This window comes from Lampris incognitus, chromosome 3 (genome assembly GCF_029633865.1).
Source record: "Lampris incognitus isolate fLamInc1 chromosome 3, fLamInc1.hap2, whole genome shotgun sequence".
NCBI classification, from domain to species: Eukaryota; Metazoa; Chordata; class Actinopteri; order Lampriformes; family Lampridae; genus Lampris; species Lampris incognitus.
The window spans coordinates 84161618-84179772 of NC_079213.1; the positions used below are offsets into that span (position 1 = coordinate 84161618).

The following is an 18155-nucleotide window of genomic DNA, read 5'->3' on the forward strand; positions in this document are numbered from 1 at the left end:
ACTCAAGTCCAAGACAAAAAGTTCCCTACGGGTACAATAAATTATATTGTATGGTATCGACACAAAAAAAATGTGTATTGCACCATGTACATACGAAAGTGTTGAAAAGCAACGTTTTGATGCACATATCTGTTGTCAAATCGTTCCATCTGTCTGTCTGTCTATTTAGTTATCTATGTCATTAATCACTTCAATATCTTAATACCTTCACCTGAATCAAGGTATGAATACAACTGTTCAACCAAATTAAGATTTCAATATATGCTTATGATGAAAAATAAAGAGACAGATGAGTGCTTGAGTAAGCGCTCAAAATAAGGACAGGTGAAGCCAATACTGACCTGGGCAAACGGAGTCACAATCATGTCTTCTCCATGCCTGGAAAGAGAGCAGACAGACAGAAACTTCTAGTCTGGGCAGACATGAGACAGAGAGCAGCTGTACCATGCAACTCCAAAAATCTCAAAAACAAACAGGTCTTCATGAGCCACGAGAACTTTGTTGTGGACTCCATGGGAAGACCCAAGTAGACTGAAACTATGGAGAAGAGAGGAGAGGAGGAGTGGTGCAGGGTCACATCATGCACATCACAGCCAGTAAGGATAACAGAGCTCATGGCTGCTCCATGCAGTGGGACTGACAGGTACAGTGACAGTGACTGTCTCTTCATCCGTGTGACTTGTGCTACTGTTTCAATTACATAAATAGCAGAGATGATGGTGTTGCTGGGTAAGGATTCAAGGTGTGTCATTTAGTCATCTGTTTGGGACAAGCTGGCATGTGAGTGAAAGAGATAGGGAAGTGAACTCTTAATAGGGTGGAACAGAAAAACAAAAATCACAGCAGTCTTCACTCTTTGTCTCACCGAGGCAGCCAACTGACTTCCCATTGCTTCAATCCTTCCTCCCTTAGAAAAACAAAGGAGCAACAACTATTGGTGACCAAGGCCCTGTTTAGACTCCATTAAAATGTGGCTTTACACATCTGTCTTCAGAGACACTTGTAGTGGAACAGAGATTTCTTTACCTGTGCAAACAGGCAGAATCTAGATTAAAAGGTAGTCGCGCTCGTTGGATGGGACTTTAAATCGAGCATTAGATTTAATTTTTTTTCTTTTGGATTTCCCCCCATTTTTCTCCCCAATTGTACCCGGTCAATTACCCCACTCTTCCGAGCTGTTCCGGTCGCTGCTCCACCCCCTCTGCCGATCCGGGGAGGGCTGCAGACTACCACATGCCTCCTCTGATACATGTGGAGTTGCCAGCCGCTTCTTTTCGCCTGACAGTGAGGAGTTTTGCCAGGGAGACGTAGCACATGGGAGGTTCATGCTATTCCCCCCCAGTTCCCCCTCCCCGCCAACCAGGCGCCCCGACCAACCAGAGGAGGCGCTAGTGCAGTGACCAGGACACACACCCACATCCGGCTTCCCACCCACAGACAAGGCCAATTGTGTCTGTAGGGACGCCCAACCAAGCCGGAGGTAACACAAGGATTCGAACCAGCGATCCCCATGCTGATAGGCAACGGAATAGACCACTACCCTACGCAGATGCCCCTAAATCTAGCATTTGATGACTATACCAGAAGTAAAAGGCAGGAGCCAAACTCAGCTGCCTGTCAAACCTGCCCTTTCTTCTGCAGTTAAAAATCGCTTTTTAACACTGTACAACATTTAGCATCAATTTGTGGATGAAAAAGCCTTAAAATAAACAAACATACCTCATTGGGAGGTTATGTGTGAACCTGCAGATATGTTGAAAGTCAGAGAAAATAAGAGATTCACTTTTTTTTTCACCTCTTCCTCTCTCATTCTTCTGGTTTGAGAACTCAATTTAAAAAAAAGAGAGGCTCTGACTCATTGAGAGCCCCTTCATGGTTTGCCTACTGAATACTAACAGTACTGAGAGATGAATTCTGAGTAAAAATTGAACTGAGAGAAAGTGACTTGAGCCCACCCTTACACTATGACACAACCTGTTTTCTCTGCCACAGGTCTCACTGAAGTCGGATGTTAAAAGATGAGTGCAATCAGGGCCTGAGATGACCGGAAATGAAACTACCACAGGACTTACACACACACCCTATGATATTAGCCCTCACTGTCTCCCCCCAAATTCACTGTTGTGTACCGGTGGGGACTGGGCTCATTTAGGCAGCCAGCTCTACAAAATTTCTCATCTGGGATACTAAGTTATACAAGGACAAAGTACCAGCCACACTGTAATCAAAGTTTTATTGGTTATACATATGGGTAGATTTTTTTTTCAATATATTCTTACTTTGGTATGTTTTGCTGTGATTATTCGCTGCTGTAAAGGGTATTAATAAAGTTTTATCAAACACCAAACTTCCAAAATAGAAAGTTTCACTATTTGGTAAAAATTAAAAGTTCTTATAAAGATGACCAGTATTCAAAAAGTGATGGCCCACGACTGTTGATTGGATATAGTTGGGGCACACTGAGATGAAAAAAATAAAAAATAAAATTATATATATATATATATATATATATATATATATATATATATAGGTTAGGTTCACAAAGCACGGGGAATGAACCCATGAATCCTGTACTAAAAGCATGGCCAAATGGGGGGACACTCACAGGTCGCTGGCAGTGGAGGAGTTGCGGGACATGGCCTTGGGCGACAGGTCAAAGTCCGAGTCCGAGCGGTACAGGAAGGACTCCCGGCGCTGGCTATGGGGGAAGTTGGCCTGGAGAACCAGACCAGAACCTGGACTGGTCTGGGAGTCCAGGGGACTGCGCCCCACTGACAGTCCATTCTCCACATCAAAACTATGGACACAGAGAGAGAGAGAGAGAGAGAGAGAGAGAGAGAGAGAGAGAGAGAGAGAGAGAGAGAGACCATGTCAGAGAATCTTTCAAAATATTCAAATTGCATATGTATTTTTACAGCTTTTGAAACATACCTTTTGTTTTTCAATATGTGGCAAATATTCCACACTGAGTTAACTGTTAACACTATTATTAACACTTTTCAAAGGTAAATGTGGTTTGCTAATGCAGTACCAATTGAATAAAGTTACTGTATTAGTTCCTACTGAAAATCCTAATTGCAACCAAGAGTAAGATTTTAGCCAGCATTGCACAGCCCTACTGTCAGATGTGTCCAAGCCCCAAAGACAACATCACATCTATGTGTGTTGTAGGACGAGAAGGAAAGGGATGTAGGGGAGGAGAAAGGACAAGCTGAATAGTGTTTGTACAATTACAGGTCACACACAGTATGCACAAATGGAAGCACACACACGACAGGATTTGACTTTCATCTAATGATGTCAGAGTTAACTTCACAAAGTCAGCTGCATCAGTGGTGCTATCTATCCTACCTGTCCCTCTCCAACACGCCAGCGACTGTCATCAGTGGTGATGGCAGCTGCACTGGAGCCCTGGTTACCACCGAGTCCAGTCCAGCAGGCATACAGTCATGTACAGCTCTTCTAACACTGGGAGCAGAGCAGCTACTGGGACACCCAAAACCACAACTTGTGTGTGTGTGTGTGTGTGGGGGGGGGGGCACCCATCCTAGGTAGTCAGTAAAATGTACTTTGGTAAATGTTTCATATATCTAATGTATAACACGGAATAGAGGCTTATTCACCCTTGCTGGGTTTGCCAAGCAAAATGGTCTCTATCAGCACAAAACTGCTGTCTAGTTTTGACATTGCAACACATTCACACCCGGGAGTTGCCCGGTAAAACCATGATTTTATACCGTTTGACACTGAGAGGTACAAGCACAATCACAATCATTTGCTATGGTCACTGTGAACGGCCCAGTGCAACCACAGTCATCTAGCGCAAGCTAATGGGCAGCTCAACTCCAGAAATGAGGGGTTTTACCACCTTGCTCAAGGGCACATCGTTGGCGGTTGCTCCAAGAGGGGCAGGCTTTACTCACTTACTTTCCCCGACCAGATCTTTGCAGCCAGTCCAGGACTCAAACCCGTGACTTAGGTATAACAAGATGACCTCTCTCACCTCTTGGATAACTCATCAGTGCCCTTTTCAAAATGGACATTCCAGGATGCGGGACACACAGCAGGGATCCTGACAGAGCCGATTGTTAGGAGGGGTCATCAAAATAAGAATGGGACCATAAAGCAGAGGGCTGCTGCAGTTTCTATTTTTAGCTACACCTCCCCAGCATCCCTGTGGAAGTCCAGCAATAGTAGCGTCTGCATGATAAATGAGACGTGGCTGTTATGTAATCAATGGTGAATGAAGCGGGTCTGATTCATGGAGAGATGCAGCGAAAGAGGGAGAGAGAGAGAGAAAGAGAGGTGGAAAGAGAGAGAGAGAGAGAGAGAGAGAGAGAGAGAGAGATGAGAGAGAGAGAGAGAGAGAGAGAGAGAGAGAGAGAGAGAGAGAGAGAGAGAGAGAGAGAGAGAGAGAGAGAGAGAGAGAGGTTGAGAGAACAGAAGGTGGAATGAGACAGAGGGTCAGAGACAAGGTAGGAGGTAGAGAAAGAACAAGGAGGGAGGGAGACAGAATGAGAGACAGAGGGGGAGAAAGGGTGAGATCGAGACACAGAGACACAGAAACACGGAGAAAGAGAGGAGAGAGAGAGAGATGACAGGAGCACATGATGCCTGTATCCAGTGCAGTGATGCATTGATATTTCTGCATCTTGCACCTGATTGGTGCTACAAGATACAAGGGAGGGGCTATAGCAAGAGGGGTTCTCAATGAACACACACACACACACACACACACACACACACACACACACACACACACACACACACACACACTACCTGCCCGTCCCTTGTAATAGCTTGTGTGCCAGTCGTGACAAGGCTCTATCTAAGGGGGGCAGTGACGTCAGAAGCTATAAATAGCGCTTCCTGGCAAGAAGGTTGGAGATGGGGGTTTCACCAGGGAGTAGATGTACAGCCCCCCCACCCACCCCCATGTTAGACAAAGATGAATATTCATGGAAAAGTTCTGCTATCACAGGGCAGCAGTTTGAGAGGTTTTGGGGGAAATGAAAGATATTTTCAGACAGGTTTTTTCCATCTTTCATGGAGTGTGGGGTGGTTGACAGGTGAGGTGTGTGTGTGTGGGGGGGGGGTTGCCAAGATAAGTCTACGGGAGCTGCTAGGTTGAAAAACTAGTTCTCCATTACACCTTTATGCAGAACACAGACCACTGTATTCTGAACAGGACTTCACATTTACATTTGAGGTATTGGCTGGTCATTATATCCAAAGAAATATAACATTGGTTGTTTTTCTTTGTTTGTTTTTTTGGATCCCCCCCTTTTTCTCCCCAGTTGTACTTAGCCAGTTACCCCACTCTTCCGAGCTGTCCCGGTCACTGCTCCACCCCCTCTGCCGATCCGGGGAGGGCTGCAGACTACCATATGTCTCCTCCGATACATGTGGAGTCGCCAGCCGCTTCTTTTCACCTGACAGTGACGAGTTTCACCAGGGGGACGTAGCGCATGGGAGGATCACGCTATTCCCCCCAGTTCCCCCTCCTCCATGAACAGGTGCCTCGGTTGACCAGAGGAGGCGCTAGTGCAGCGACCAGGACACATACCCACATCTGGCTTTTCACCCGCAGATACAGCCAATTGTGTCTGTAGGACGCTCAACCAAGCCGGCAGTAACACAGGGAACATTAGTTTTAAGGGCCGTCCACACCAAGAATGATAACTATAACAATAACTATAAATATATAATTTTAAATATCGTTCCAACTTGAGTGGATGGAGGGGACCACACCACAACTATAGCGACAACGACTGCAGCGAAGAGTATCGTTGGCATCACTTTCAGAGCGATCCGAGGAACAATAAACACACTGACAGCCAATCAAAATCCATCCCAATCAACAGGGCTCGTTTGGTCACTACTGATGTCCTCAGTGACGATTGCCAGGATACCATCAAACTGATGTTGACTCATACGAAAGTATGAATAAAATTTGTCTTCAAAAGACCCTTAACCATTTTATGAATCACATTATTCTGTTGATAATCTGAAAGACAGCCCAGTCTGAATGAAACAGCATTACATGAAGATGCCAAACATGATAGCTCTTCCCATTCCCACGAAGCACTTTATTTGACTGGACTAGGCAATATTCTTCCTGCACATCTTTGTCCAGTTATAGTACAGAGGTTTCTCCCAGCAGTCTTTGCTGCAGACCTCCATCCTCTGACTTTTGGTCTTGAAGGGAGGAAGGGGCATCAGGCTTATGGTTTTATGTTTCCTTTATGGTTTGAAGCTTTGTGTGTGGTAGAGCTTGTCCTGCCCTGCTTAATGACAGCATTAGGAGTAGATTCTGCTGAGATAGAAGGGCAGAAACGCAAATCTGCTGCTCACAAGCTTTTGCTGTTCTCAAACAGGATTATTTAACTACCTCATGTACGTCAAAAAACATTTTTGTGATTACATGTTTTGGTGAATGTAAACACACTGCTAGGACACCGTTCAGCTGGGTTCTTCCATTCAGAGCATTAGACTGATCTGCAAACAGCTCTAGTTTAACCCTAACAAAAAATATCCATACAGCAACATAAGCAAAAGTAATCCATTCCAGTACATACATTTCCATTCCACAGGGATGAGATCACAAACTGAGCCCCCGCTGATAGCTGACGAGGTTTTGTGCCACAATGACAATTTGCCGTTTGGTTGACTCTAAATTGGTGGTTCTGCTGAGCTCTAGACATGGTTCATCCAAGTCTGATGGAAACCCAGCAGGCCTCTGCCTGGGCTATGGCTCCCCCTGTTGACTAAAACGGTTACTGTGGCAGGCAGACTCCATCTCAATGAATTTTATCTGTGCAGCATTAGTGTTGCAGTGTTGTTAACCTGAGTCTGCTGTCTGGGTGTGTGTGTGTGTGTGTGTGTGTGTGTGTGTGTGTGTGTGTGTGTGTGTGTGTGTGTGTGTGTGTGTGTGTGTGTGTGTGTATGTGTGTGTGTGTGTGTGTGTGTGTGTGTGTGTGTGTGTGTGTGTGTGTGTGTGTGTGTGTGTGTGTGTGTGTGTGTGTGAGAGGTGACAGCAGATGAAAAACAAGGGGATAAAGTCTTCAGGGTCCCTAAAGAGGGGGATCTAATGGCTGGATGTACTTATGCAGTGTCACTATTCTCAGGCATCACAAAGAATCAGAAAACACGCACGCACATGCATGCGCACACATTCATGTCCTCTTGTATTTGTGAGAATCTTTTCTGACTGTTAACTTGCCGCAGTACAAGCCTAATCTCAGTCTGATCTTCCAACCTTAACGCTTAAGATCACCATATTATTAACAAGGTCCAGAAAACAGTCCTCACAAGTGACCAGATGAACTCAGAACTGGTTATACTCACACACACATACAGCCTGGATATGCCAGGTTGAGGGGACAGATAGACAAAAAGACAGACAGACAGAAGGATAAATAGATATATGGACAGACAGACAAAAAATAAATAAATTACAGGCAAAGGGACAGAAATACAGACAGCCATGTCACTCTGCTATGGAGGGAAAACAAGGTGACCTTGGTCTCTGAGAGCCCCTCTCTCCGGCTCCTGTATTGTTCCCAAATGTCTGACGCAAACAACATCTCCTCTCCTCTGTTTCTTTTTAAAAAAAACTTCACACAGAAACATAAGGGATGTGGATGAAAGTTATGATGACCTCCCCAAGCACGTGCACACACACCAGCCCCTTATCCCGAACTCCCTCCTGTTGTTCTCAGGCTGGGATGAATCACACAATGCATCTCTCCCTCTCTCTCTGCAACCGACCACCTGCTTTACTTTCAATTACGTGAAAAGAATGCAGGACACTTTACTGTTTCGTTTCCCCTTATTTTCAGGGCTCTCTTATTTAATTCATTGTTTAAGTAAAACAGCTTAAAGTCAGTGAATAACCCAGCCACTGAGGATGTCCAAGCCAGTGCATCCTTAGTGCCGGTCCCAAGCCCGGACAAATGGGGAGGGTTGCGTCAGGAAGGGCATCCGCCATAAAATCTTTGCCAAATCAAATATGCGGATCATAAATAAGACTTACATACCGGATCGGTCGAGGCCCGGGTTACCAACGACCGCCACCGGTACTGTTAACCAGCAGGGTGTCGGTGGAAACTATGCTACTGTTGGGCGAAGGAGAAGGAGAGGGGGAAAGCATGTCCAGAGGCAGCTAGAGAGGAGGAAGGGTAGGCATGTGGAGGTGAGAGAACTTTGAATGTTGGCACTATGACTGGTAAAGGGAGAGAGCTGGCTGACATGATGGAAAGAAGAAAGGTAGGCATACTGTGGGTGCAAGAGACCAGGTGGAAGGGGAGTAAGGCCAGGAGTATCGGAGGTGGGTTCAAACTCTTCTACCATGGTGTGAATGGGAGGAGTAATGGGGTAGGGGTAATTCTGAAGGAAGAGTATGTCAAGAGCGTGCTGGAGGTGAAGAGAGTGTCAGACAGAGTGATGAGTATGAAGCTGGAAATTGAAGGTTTATTGCTGAATGTTATCAGCGCATATGCCCCACAAGTTGGGCGTGAGATGGATGAAAAAGAAGAATTCTGGAGTGAGTTGGACGACATGGTGGAGAGGGTACCCAAGGAGGAGAGAGTGGTGATTGGAGCGGACTTCAATGGACATGTTGGTGAAGGGAACAGAGGTGATGAGGAGGTGATGGGAAGGTATGGAGTCAAGAAGAGAAATGTGGAAGGACAGATGGTGGTCGATTTTGCGAAAAGGATGGAAATGGATGTGGTGAATACATATTTCAAGAAGAGGGAGGAACACAGGGTGACGTACAAGAGTGGAGGAAAGTGCACACAGGTGGATTATATCTTATGTAGAAGGCACCATCTAAAAGGGATTGGAGACTGCAAGGTGGTGACAGGGGAGAACGTAGCTAGGCAGCATCGGATGGTGGTCTGTAGGATGACTTTGGAGACCAAGAAGAGGAAGCGAGTGAAGACACAGCCGAAGATCAAATGGTGGAAGTTGAAGAAGGAAGACTGTTGTGTGGAGTTCAGGCAGGAGTTAAGACAGGCACTGGGTGGTAGTGAAGAGTTGCCAGATGGCTGGAAAACCACTGCAGAAATAGTGAGGGAGACAGCTAGGAAGGTACTTGGTGTGTCATCAGGACAGAGGAAGGAAGACAAGGAGACTTGGTGGTGGAATGAGGAAGTACAGCAAATTATACAGAGGAAAAGGTTGGCAAAGAAGAAGTGGGATAGTAAGAGGGATGAAGAAAGTAGACAGGAGTACAAGGAGATGCAGCGTAAAGCAAAGAGAGAGGTGGCAAAGGCAAAGGAAAAGGCGTATAGTGAGTTGTATGACAGATTAGACACTAAGGAAGGAGAAAAGGACTTGTACCGATTGGCTAGACAGAGGGACCAAGCTGCAAAGGATGTGCAGCAAGTTAGGGCGATCAAGGATAGAGATGGAAATGTGCTGACAAGCGAGGAGAGTGTGCTAAGAAGGTGGAAGGAATACTTTGAGGGGCTGATGAATGAAGAAAATGAGAGAGAGAGAAGGTTGGATGATGTAGGGATAGTGAATCAGGAAGTTCAGCGGATTAGCAAGGAGGAAGTGAGGGCAGCTATGAAGAGGATGAAGAGTGGAAAGGCAGTTGGTCCTGATGACATACCTGTGGAGGCATGGAGATGTTTAGGAGAGATGGCAGTGGAGTTTTTAACTAGATTGTTTAACACAATCCTGGAAAGTGAGAGGATGCCTGAGGAGTGGAGAAGAAGCATACTGGTACCGATTTTCAAGAACAAGGGCGATGTGCAGAACTGTAACAACTACAGAGGTATAAAGTTGATCAGCCACAGCATGAAGATTTGGGAAAGAGTAATATAAGCTAGGTTAAGAGGAGAGGTGACGATCAGCGAGCAGCAGTATGGTTTCATGCCACGAAAGAGCACCCCAGATGCGATGTTTGCTTTGAGAATGTTGATTGAGAAGTATAGAGAAGGCCAGAAAGAGTTGCATTGTGTCTTTGTAGATTTAGAGAAAGCTTATGACAGAGTGCCGAGAGAGGAGGTGTGGTATTGTATGAGGAAGTCAGGAGTTGCAGAGAAGTATGTAGGAGTGGTGCAGGATACGTATGAGGGAAGTGTGACAATGGTGAGGTGTACGGTTGGAATGACAGATGGGTTCAAGGTGGAGGTGGGATTACATCAAGGATCGGCTCTTAGCCCTTTCTTGTTTGCAATGGTGATGGACAGGTTGACGGACAAGATCAGGCAGGAGTCTCCATGGACGATGATGTTCGCGGATGACATTGTGATCTGTAGCGAGAGTAGGGTGCAGGTTGAGGAGAGCCTGGAGAGGTGGAGGTATGCACTGGAGAGAAGAGGAATGAAAGTCAGTAGGAGCAAGACGGAATACCTATACGTGAATGAGAGAGAGGACAGTGGAATGGTCAGGATGCAAGGAGTGGAGGTGACAAAGGCATTTGAGTTTAAATACTTGGGGTCAACTGTCCAAAGTAACGGGGAGTGCAGTAGAGAGGTGAAAAAGAGAGTGCAGGCAGGTTGGAGTGGGTGGAGAAATGGGTCAGGAGTGCTTTGCGACAGAAGGGTATCAGCAAGAGTTAAAGGGAAGGTTTACAAGATGGTTGTGAGACCAGCTATGTTATATGGTTTGGAGACAGTGGCACTGACGAAAAGACAGGAGGCGGAGCTGGAGGTGGCAGAGTTGAAGATGCTAAGATTTTCACTGGGAGTAACGAAGAAGGACAGGATTAGGAACGATTATATTAGAGGGACCGCTCAGGTTGGACGGTTTGGAGACAAAGCAAGAGAGGCAAGATTGAGATGGCTTGGACATGTGTGGAGGAGAGATGCTGAGTATATTGGGAGAAGGATGCTGAATATGGAGCTGCCAGGGAAGAGGAGAAGAGGAAGGCCAAAGAGGAGGTTTATGGATGTGGTGAGGGAAGACATGCAGGTGGCTGGTGTGACAGAGGAAGACGCAGAAGACAGGAAGAAATGGAAACGGATGATCCGCTGTGGCGACCCCTAACGGGAGCAGCCAAAAGTAGTAGTAGTAGTAGTAGCTTAAAGTCAGTGAATAGTTATGCTTGAACCTCGGCCTCGTAGAGCTGCCATTTTATTAGCATCAACAATAGTTGGCCCTTGACGTCCGGGTAGCGTAACTTTGGGTTCGCGACGCGAACCCTAGTTATATGAACAACGACAAAATGGCTGAGAGGGTTATTGTATTGCATTGTGACATCATCCACAATAGCTCGCTGGAAAAAAGAAAAACGATGGAGGTGCATTCCCCGTGCCAATCCCGGACAATATGACCCCCTGTGGTCATATGTCCTCCCACCGACCCCGTATTGGCACGCCCACCGGAAGCGCTATTCCTCTTTGTAAGTCGAACCATCTTCAACTAAATGAGCACCACACCTGTGGCCCGGGTAGGAGGAGAACGGCTCTATTCTCAGCCATTTTGTCGTTGTTCATATAACTAGGGTTCGCGTCGCGAACCCAAAGTTACATTTCACGTACTCCAAAATGGCTGAGAGGGTTATTGCATTGAACAACGACAGGATTCCTGCCTCCGTTCCCTAGCCGTCCAATGAACCCTTCAAACCCCTGGTGGGAAGGGGTACGCGTTCTGATGAGAGCATCCTAAGAGGCCTGCTCCAGAACAGCGTCGGCAACCGACCGCACCTTAACGTGCCGGTAATAATGCTGTAAGAAAGTGGTCTCACCACTCCAAACCGCCGCCTGGCGGATGACCTCCCAGTCGATACATGACAACACAGCTATCGACGTAGCAGTCCCTCGGGTAGAATGCGCTTTCAGCTTAGGAGCTGTTTTACCCGCTTTGGTATACGCCTCCGTAATACCATCCACCAGCCAGTGTGCTAGCCTCTGGGTGGAAAGGGCATAACCTGGTTTGCTCACTCTGTAGGTCAACAGCAGCCTGTCAGACCTACGAATATCTGCTGTGCGCCGCAAGTAAATGCGTAAAGCCCGTACAGGACACGAGAGGTGCAAGCGTTTCTCATCCCTAGTCACCGGTGACGGATGAAACGCGTGTATCACCACCGGGGCTCTACTCGTCAGGACAGACACAGTTTTGGGCACGAAGCTGGGGTCTGTAAAGAGCGTGACCATCAGATCACCAGAAAACACCATCCCCTTGATGGTGAGTGCAGTGAGCTCACAACCCCTCGCTGCGGTGGTAAGTGCCAAGAGCACAGCCAGCTTAGCCGAGACATAACGCATGTCTGCCGTAGACATGGGTTCAAAGGGATCTTTCTCTAGTGCGCGCAGAACAAGGGAAGCATCCCAAGTTTCAGCTCTCGTAAGCTCCTTAGCTGAGAGCTTCTTAGCACCCAACAGGTACTGCGTCATGAGCGGGTGCGTGAAAACCGTGCTACCCTCGATCTTCCCCCCGGAAGAACGTGAGAGCCGATACACAGACTTTGACCGAGGAGAAAGACCATAGTCTATCACTCCTACAGACCTCCACAAAAGTCAGTATAGGGCCAATCCCTACTGACAAAGGGTCCATGTCGCGTTCAGCGCAAAATTGGTCAAATCGATTCCAGTACCCCTGGTACCTGGAATACGTGGAGTCTTTACGCGCCGCTAAGATGACACGAATCACTTGCGCACTAAGTCCCATAGCTAAGAGCCTGGCTTTGTAAGCATCCACGCCGCTAATCGGGAGCCTCCTATCCAGGGGCCCTCCCGTAGCAGCCCTCCTGCTTGCGTGAGCGCGTCCGCCCACTCCTGGACGTCGAACCGCTCGCCTACTATCCAGGGCACTATTCGCGGAAACCACGGGGTGCTCGGTTCGTACGGGGCCACGAGAACTAACCGACCCCCTGTGCGCTCGAACTTGACCACCAGGTCTAGGAGGCACCTGCGCGGGGCGAATGCGTAAAGCATCTCCTCGGGCCATGGATCTAGTCCAAGCGCGTTGACCCCCAACGGCGCTAGGTCGGACGGGAGCATCGAGTACCAACGAGGGCACTTGTAATTGAGTTTCGATGCGAACAGATCCACTTGAGCTACCCCGAACCTCTCCCAGATCATAGCCACTATGGCTGGGTTGAGGCTCCAATTGTCCGCATGCGGACCGCCTCTCGAGAGGATGTCCACTGCTTCATTGTCCTTCCCAGGAACACGAAGCGCCCTGATTGATAGCGCGTTGCTGTTGACCCAAATCCAAATTTGCATGGCCAACTCTCTGCAACGCTTGGACTTCATACCGCCTTGGCGGTTGATGTAGGCCTTGGCCGTCATGCTGTCTGTCATTATCAGTATGTGACGGCCTACGAGATCCTGAGCGAAATGCTGGATAGCCAGCCAAATCATCTCCGTCTCGCGCGCGTTGATGTGGACCTTCTCCCCAGACGGCCACACTCCTCGCGCTGTTTTGTAGCCAAGGATGGCCCCCCAACCCGAGAGGGACGCATTCATACAAATCGTTACCTCGGGTCCCCTGGGGCCCATAGGGACCCCAGACATGTCCACGCAGGCTCTGTTCCAGTGGTCTAGGTCCTGCGCTACCACGCGCGGGACCAGGATAAGATGGTTGTTGTACCGGCGTTCGTTGCCGTATTTCAAGAAGTGAACTGCGAACCACAATTGCAGTGTCCTCATGAACAACAGACCTAAAGGAACAACTTGGTGAGCCGATGGCAGAAGGCCCAGCAGCCTCCTGATCATCCGATAAGTGACATATGTCCCCGGGACGAAATGTGCTAACGTGGTCCTGGTGGAATGCCATCTCTCTTGCGTAAGGGTTGCGCGCATGGATACCGTATCCAAACTCAGACCCAGATACGTTGCCTGGCACGAAGGCCATGGCGCGCTCTTCTTTATGTTGATAGTGAAACCCATGTACTCCATGAATTCCATCAACTCCTGAGTATGGAGTATTGCTTGTTCCGGCGACCGGGCCAACACCAACAGGTCGTCTAGGAACCATGCCAAGCGCATACCTTTGCGCATCGACACTCCGAGCGCTGCTTTCACACACCTTGTGAATGTCAGAGGAGAGAGGCGATATCCGAACGGGAGGCATGTGTACTGGTAACACTGACCCCGGTAACAGAACCCAAGATACTTTCTGTGTCTTTCCGCAATCGGACAATGATAGAAAGCATCTTTTAGGTCGACCGAAGTTAGCCAATCGGACTGTGTCACCATTGACAGCAGAACCGGTGTGCATAGCATTTTGAAACTGACCTTCTCTACATACTTGTTGAAGGGTTTCAAATCTAGGATTGGGCGCACGCCCCCATCCTTCTTCGGGACCAGAGAGTAACGGCTGTAAAACCCGTCTTCTCTTTCTAGGGGAGGAACCACCGTGATTGCCCCTTTCGAGAGTAACTCTGTGAGTTCGTTGTCTAGGATTTGTGCTTCGGCCACCGACCCCGGTTCCGTATGCACTATTCCCAAGTACGGGGGTACAATACCGTTCTCGAAAAGGATTTGGTGTCCGTGGGCTATCTGATCCAAAACAGAAGCCGACGGGACCAATTCCTTCCACCTGTGTAACATGCATGACAGAGGTCTCGTTGCCTCCTGTACCTTGCTGTTCAGGTAGCGCGCATAAGTTGCGCGTAAAGGGTCTGGGGAAGCCCCGCCCGCCATGCCCTGCATCCATGGGGGGGCTTCGTCCTTGTAAAGGAGACCCAGATGGGGGAATTGGCGTTTTGAACCTTTCCAAATTACCATTTCACCCATCAGAGAGACTAAACATTGTCGCATCATAGTCCCCTCCCAGGGGCTCATTTGCGCTCGTCATTATCATCCAATATTTCCAGCAGGGATGTTATTACATTGTTATCATCATCTTTACCTAAAGATTCAGACAGACAATCAGACTTGCGTTTCAAACCTTTTAAAACGCAATCACCATCATCACCAACATAAAAACCTTTATTCACATTCACAACCTTTGGAATAGAACAAGTAGACTGTGCATCAGAAACCAAAATAAAAGGCGCAGTGTTTAGCCCTGCGCACGCTGTGTCCCCTGAACAAGCGTCTATATCGCCGGAGACGGCTCTGGAATCAGTCTGTTGGTGTGGGTCGTAACATCCTGCCGAAACACGTCATTTGGCAGCTCCCTTCTTGGAAGTGTCTGTGCTGTCCGGCTTGGCCGCTGGATCTGTGGAAGACTGGGAGTTTGGACGTGAGCCCTGTCCACGCCCGCGATAAGTCTCTCTCCATTTCTGCTTGCGCGCAGGCTTGTCCCCCTGCCCTGTGCCCACCGCGGGCTTAGGGGTGGGGAGTAAGTTATGGGTTCCATTTCCAAGATGTACTCACAACCTGCTTCGCTGGCCACTACGTCACCGAACTCGGCCCCGTCGATACCTGCTGTAGCGATGGCGGCTTTGCTTTGCTCGACGTTTGATAGGCTGCAGAGCTTGCGCATGTACGCCGTTATCATCCCAGCCGTTGAGACGAGTCCAGCTGCGCGTGTACTGGCGTGCCATGCATCACACGCGTAACGATCCACCTGTTGGCCCCACTGCGAAGGGTGTTTGGGAGTATCGCGAGACCCCACCTTGGTGTTAGGGTTGAACGATAAAACGTCCCTCTCTGGTTGCGGAATTTTCCAGTCTTTGTAGTTGAGGTTCCTAACCTCGACTGCTAAGACGTCAACCTCCTTCTGACTGAACCTTGAGGACGATTTAAGTAGCGGAACCGCCTCCGCCCGCTTTAACGCTCGTTCGATGTGAGGATAAGGTGGTAGAGTGGAGTCCCTGACCCTCTCTGCCATTCGTGGAAAATCGGCTACCACCGGATCTTGAGGATTGCCCGGCTCGGTAACGATGTCGGCAGACTTGACCGCTCGCGCGAACAGATCGCGGAAACTGGCGAGGAATGTTTCGGACCCACGTTGCATGGCGTCGCCATCTTTGTTTGGTTGAGACGAACTTGGCTGGCCGTCTTCCAGGCCTGATCGTCTACTTCCTCAGGCAGTGAATCCTCGGGTTCCGCACCCGCCGAATAACATGCCACGGATTCACCAGGGAGAGATAGGATCTCATTGATCCAGTCCTCTCTAACTATCCCGGATGGTGGGATAGCCTCTGGCTCCGGAGGGATGCTAATGCTAGCCGCCGTCCCGTGACTGTAGCTAGGAAGCATCGGAGGGATGTTGCTAGCCTCCGCCCCATGGCTATAGCTAGGTAGCACCATGCTAGCCGCCTCGTTAGCAGGTGCGAAGGGATCTGCAAGTCCCCATCTTTGACGGTACAGGGCAGCCCACCTTTGGCGCCCCGATCCTCTGATGGTTTTACAGAAATTGCAGTCGATCTCATTACGGTCTACATCCCTCAAGTAGCCCGTGTAGTGAACATGCGGGATATGGGAGACACAGTCCGGATGGGGGTCCCATTGGAGCGTCGCCGGTTTAACACACCCGCACCAAGCGTAGAATCCGGCCACATCGACCGGATTAACGAACATCTTGGCGATAAAAGGTAAGCTAACTATAAGTTAGTATCTAATATACCAGTATATCACTAGATTACTTGCGTATTTGCAGTTTTCCTCTTAGTCCCAGCGAGAGAGAAACAGCCATCGACGGATCTCACTTAGTTGGAGATGGAAAGAGGAATAGCGCTTCCGGGGGGCGTGCCAATACGGGGTCGGTGGGAGGACATATGACCACAGGGGGTCATATTGTCCGGGATTGGCACGGGGAATGCACCTCCATCGTTTTTCTTTTTTCCAGCGAGCTATTGTGGATGATGTCACAATGCAATACAATAACCCTCTCAGCCATTTTGGAGTACGTGAAATGTAACGGTCTATTCCGTTGCCTACCAACACGGAGATCGCCGGATTGAGTCCCCATGTTACCGCCGGCTTGGTCGGGTGTCCTACAGACACAACTGGCCGTGTCTGTGGGTGGGAAACCAGATGTGGGTGTGTGTCCTCATCACTGAACTAGCGCCTCCTCTGGTCGGCCTGTTTGGGGGGAAGGGGGAACTGGGGGGAATAGTGTGATCCTCCCATGCGCTAAGCCCCCCTGGTGAAACTCCTCACTGTCAGGTGAAAAGAAGATGCTGGCGACTCCACATGTATCGGAGGAGACATGTGGTAGGTAGTCTGCAGCCCTCCCCGGATTGGCAGAGCGGGTGGAGCAGCGACCGGGACAGCTCGGAAGAGTGGGGTAACTGGCCAAATACAAATGGGGAGAAAAAAAAGGGGGGGGGACAATAGCTGGCCCATAATGTAAATACAGCCCAGTGACGGAGCAACCAGTTTCCATCAAACATGCTGCTACCAAGTGATTAAAATCATACAAACCTACAAAGACATCTAAATTTCAGCTTCCTTGCTAAACACCATCAAAACCTTTATATCAAATGAAATTTCTTCTGTTTAGTGAGACGTGCACAAACTTTTATCAGTTCATCGCTGAGACTCCTCAAACTCTCCTCCTCAAGCCACAGAGAAGGTCTAAAAGCTTTAGCGTTCAACATGTCTTCAGTCCATTCAACTATCATGATTGTAGTGACAGTAATAACAGTTATTATCTGCAGGTAAGTCCTGGTGGTTCAGCCAGTGAAGTGTGTACCATGTAGGCCTGATCATGGCATCCCGGAGACAAATCCGGCCATGGGACCTTGACCATGGGACCTTGACCATGGGACGTGTGTGTGCATGTCTTCCCCTGCTCCTTTTTTGGCCTGTGTTTCCTGTCCTGCTTTGCTGTCCTGTCAAATAAAGGCTAAAAATGTATTTAAAATAATAATAATCTGGGGGGTGCCCGGGTAGCATAGTGGTCTATTCCGTTGCCTACCAACACAGGGGTCACCAGTTCGAATCCTCATGTTACTTAGCTTGCTCGGGCATCCCTACAGACACAATTGGCTGTGTATGTGGGTGGGAAGCTGGATGTGGGTATGAGTCCTGGTCGCTGCACTAGCGCTTCCTCTGGTCGGTTGGGGCGCCTGTTTGGGGGGGAGGGGAAACTGGGGGGAATAGTGTGATCCTCCCATGCGCCACGTCTCCCTGGCAAAACTCCTCACTTTCAGGTGAAAAGAAGCGGCTGGTGACTCCACATGTATTGGAGAAAGCATGTGGTAGTTAGTCTGCAGCCCTCCCTGAATCGGTAGAGGGGGTGGAGCAGAGACCGGGATGGCTCAGAAGAGTGAGATAATTGGGGTAATAATGGGGTGGGGT

General features: G+C 48.7%; 1 protein-coding gene across 4 annotated transcripts in view; it reads right to left on the bottom strand.

The window, feature by feature from the left end:
- Positions 1–18155, bottom strand: part of LOC130110520 (cAMP-specific 3',5'-cyclic phosphodiesterase 4D-like) — a 119642-nt gene that overhangs the window by 37571 nt on the left and 63916 nt on the right. For all 4 annotated transcript variants that reach the window (XM_056277646.1, XM_056277649.1, XM_056277647.1 and 1 more), the window contains exons 2-3: positions 2606–2797; positions 342–378 (exon numbers count right to left, since the gene is read on the bottom strand). In XM_056277646.1, the coding sequence (XP_056133621.1) occupies positions 342–378; positions 2606–2797 (229 nt within the window). The remainder of the gene's footprint in view (positions 1–341; positions 379–2605; positions 2798–18155) is intronic.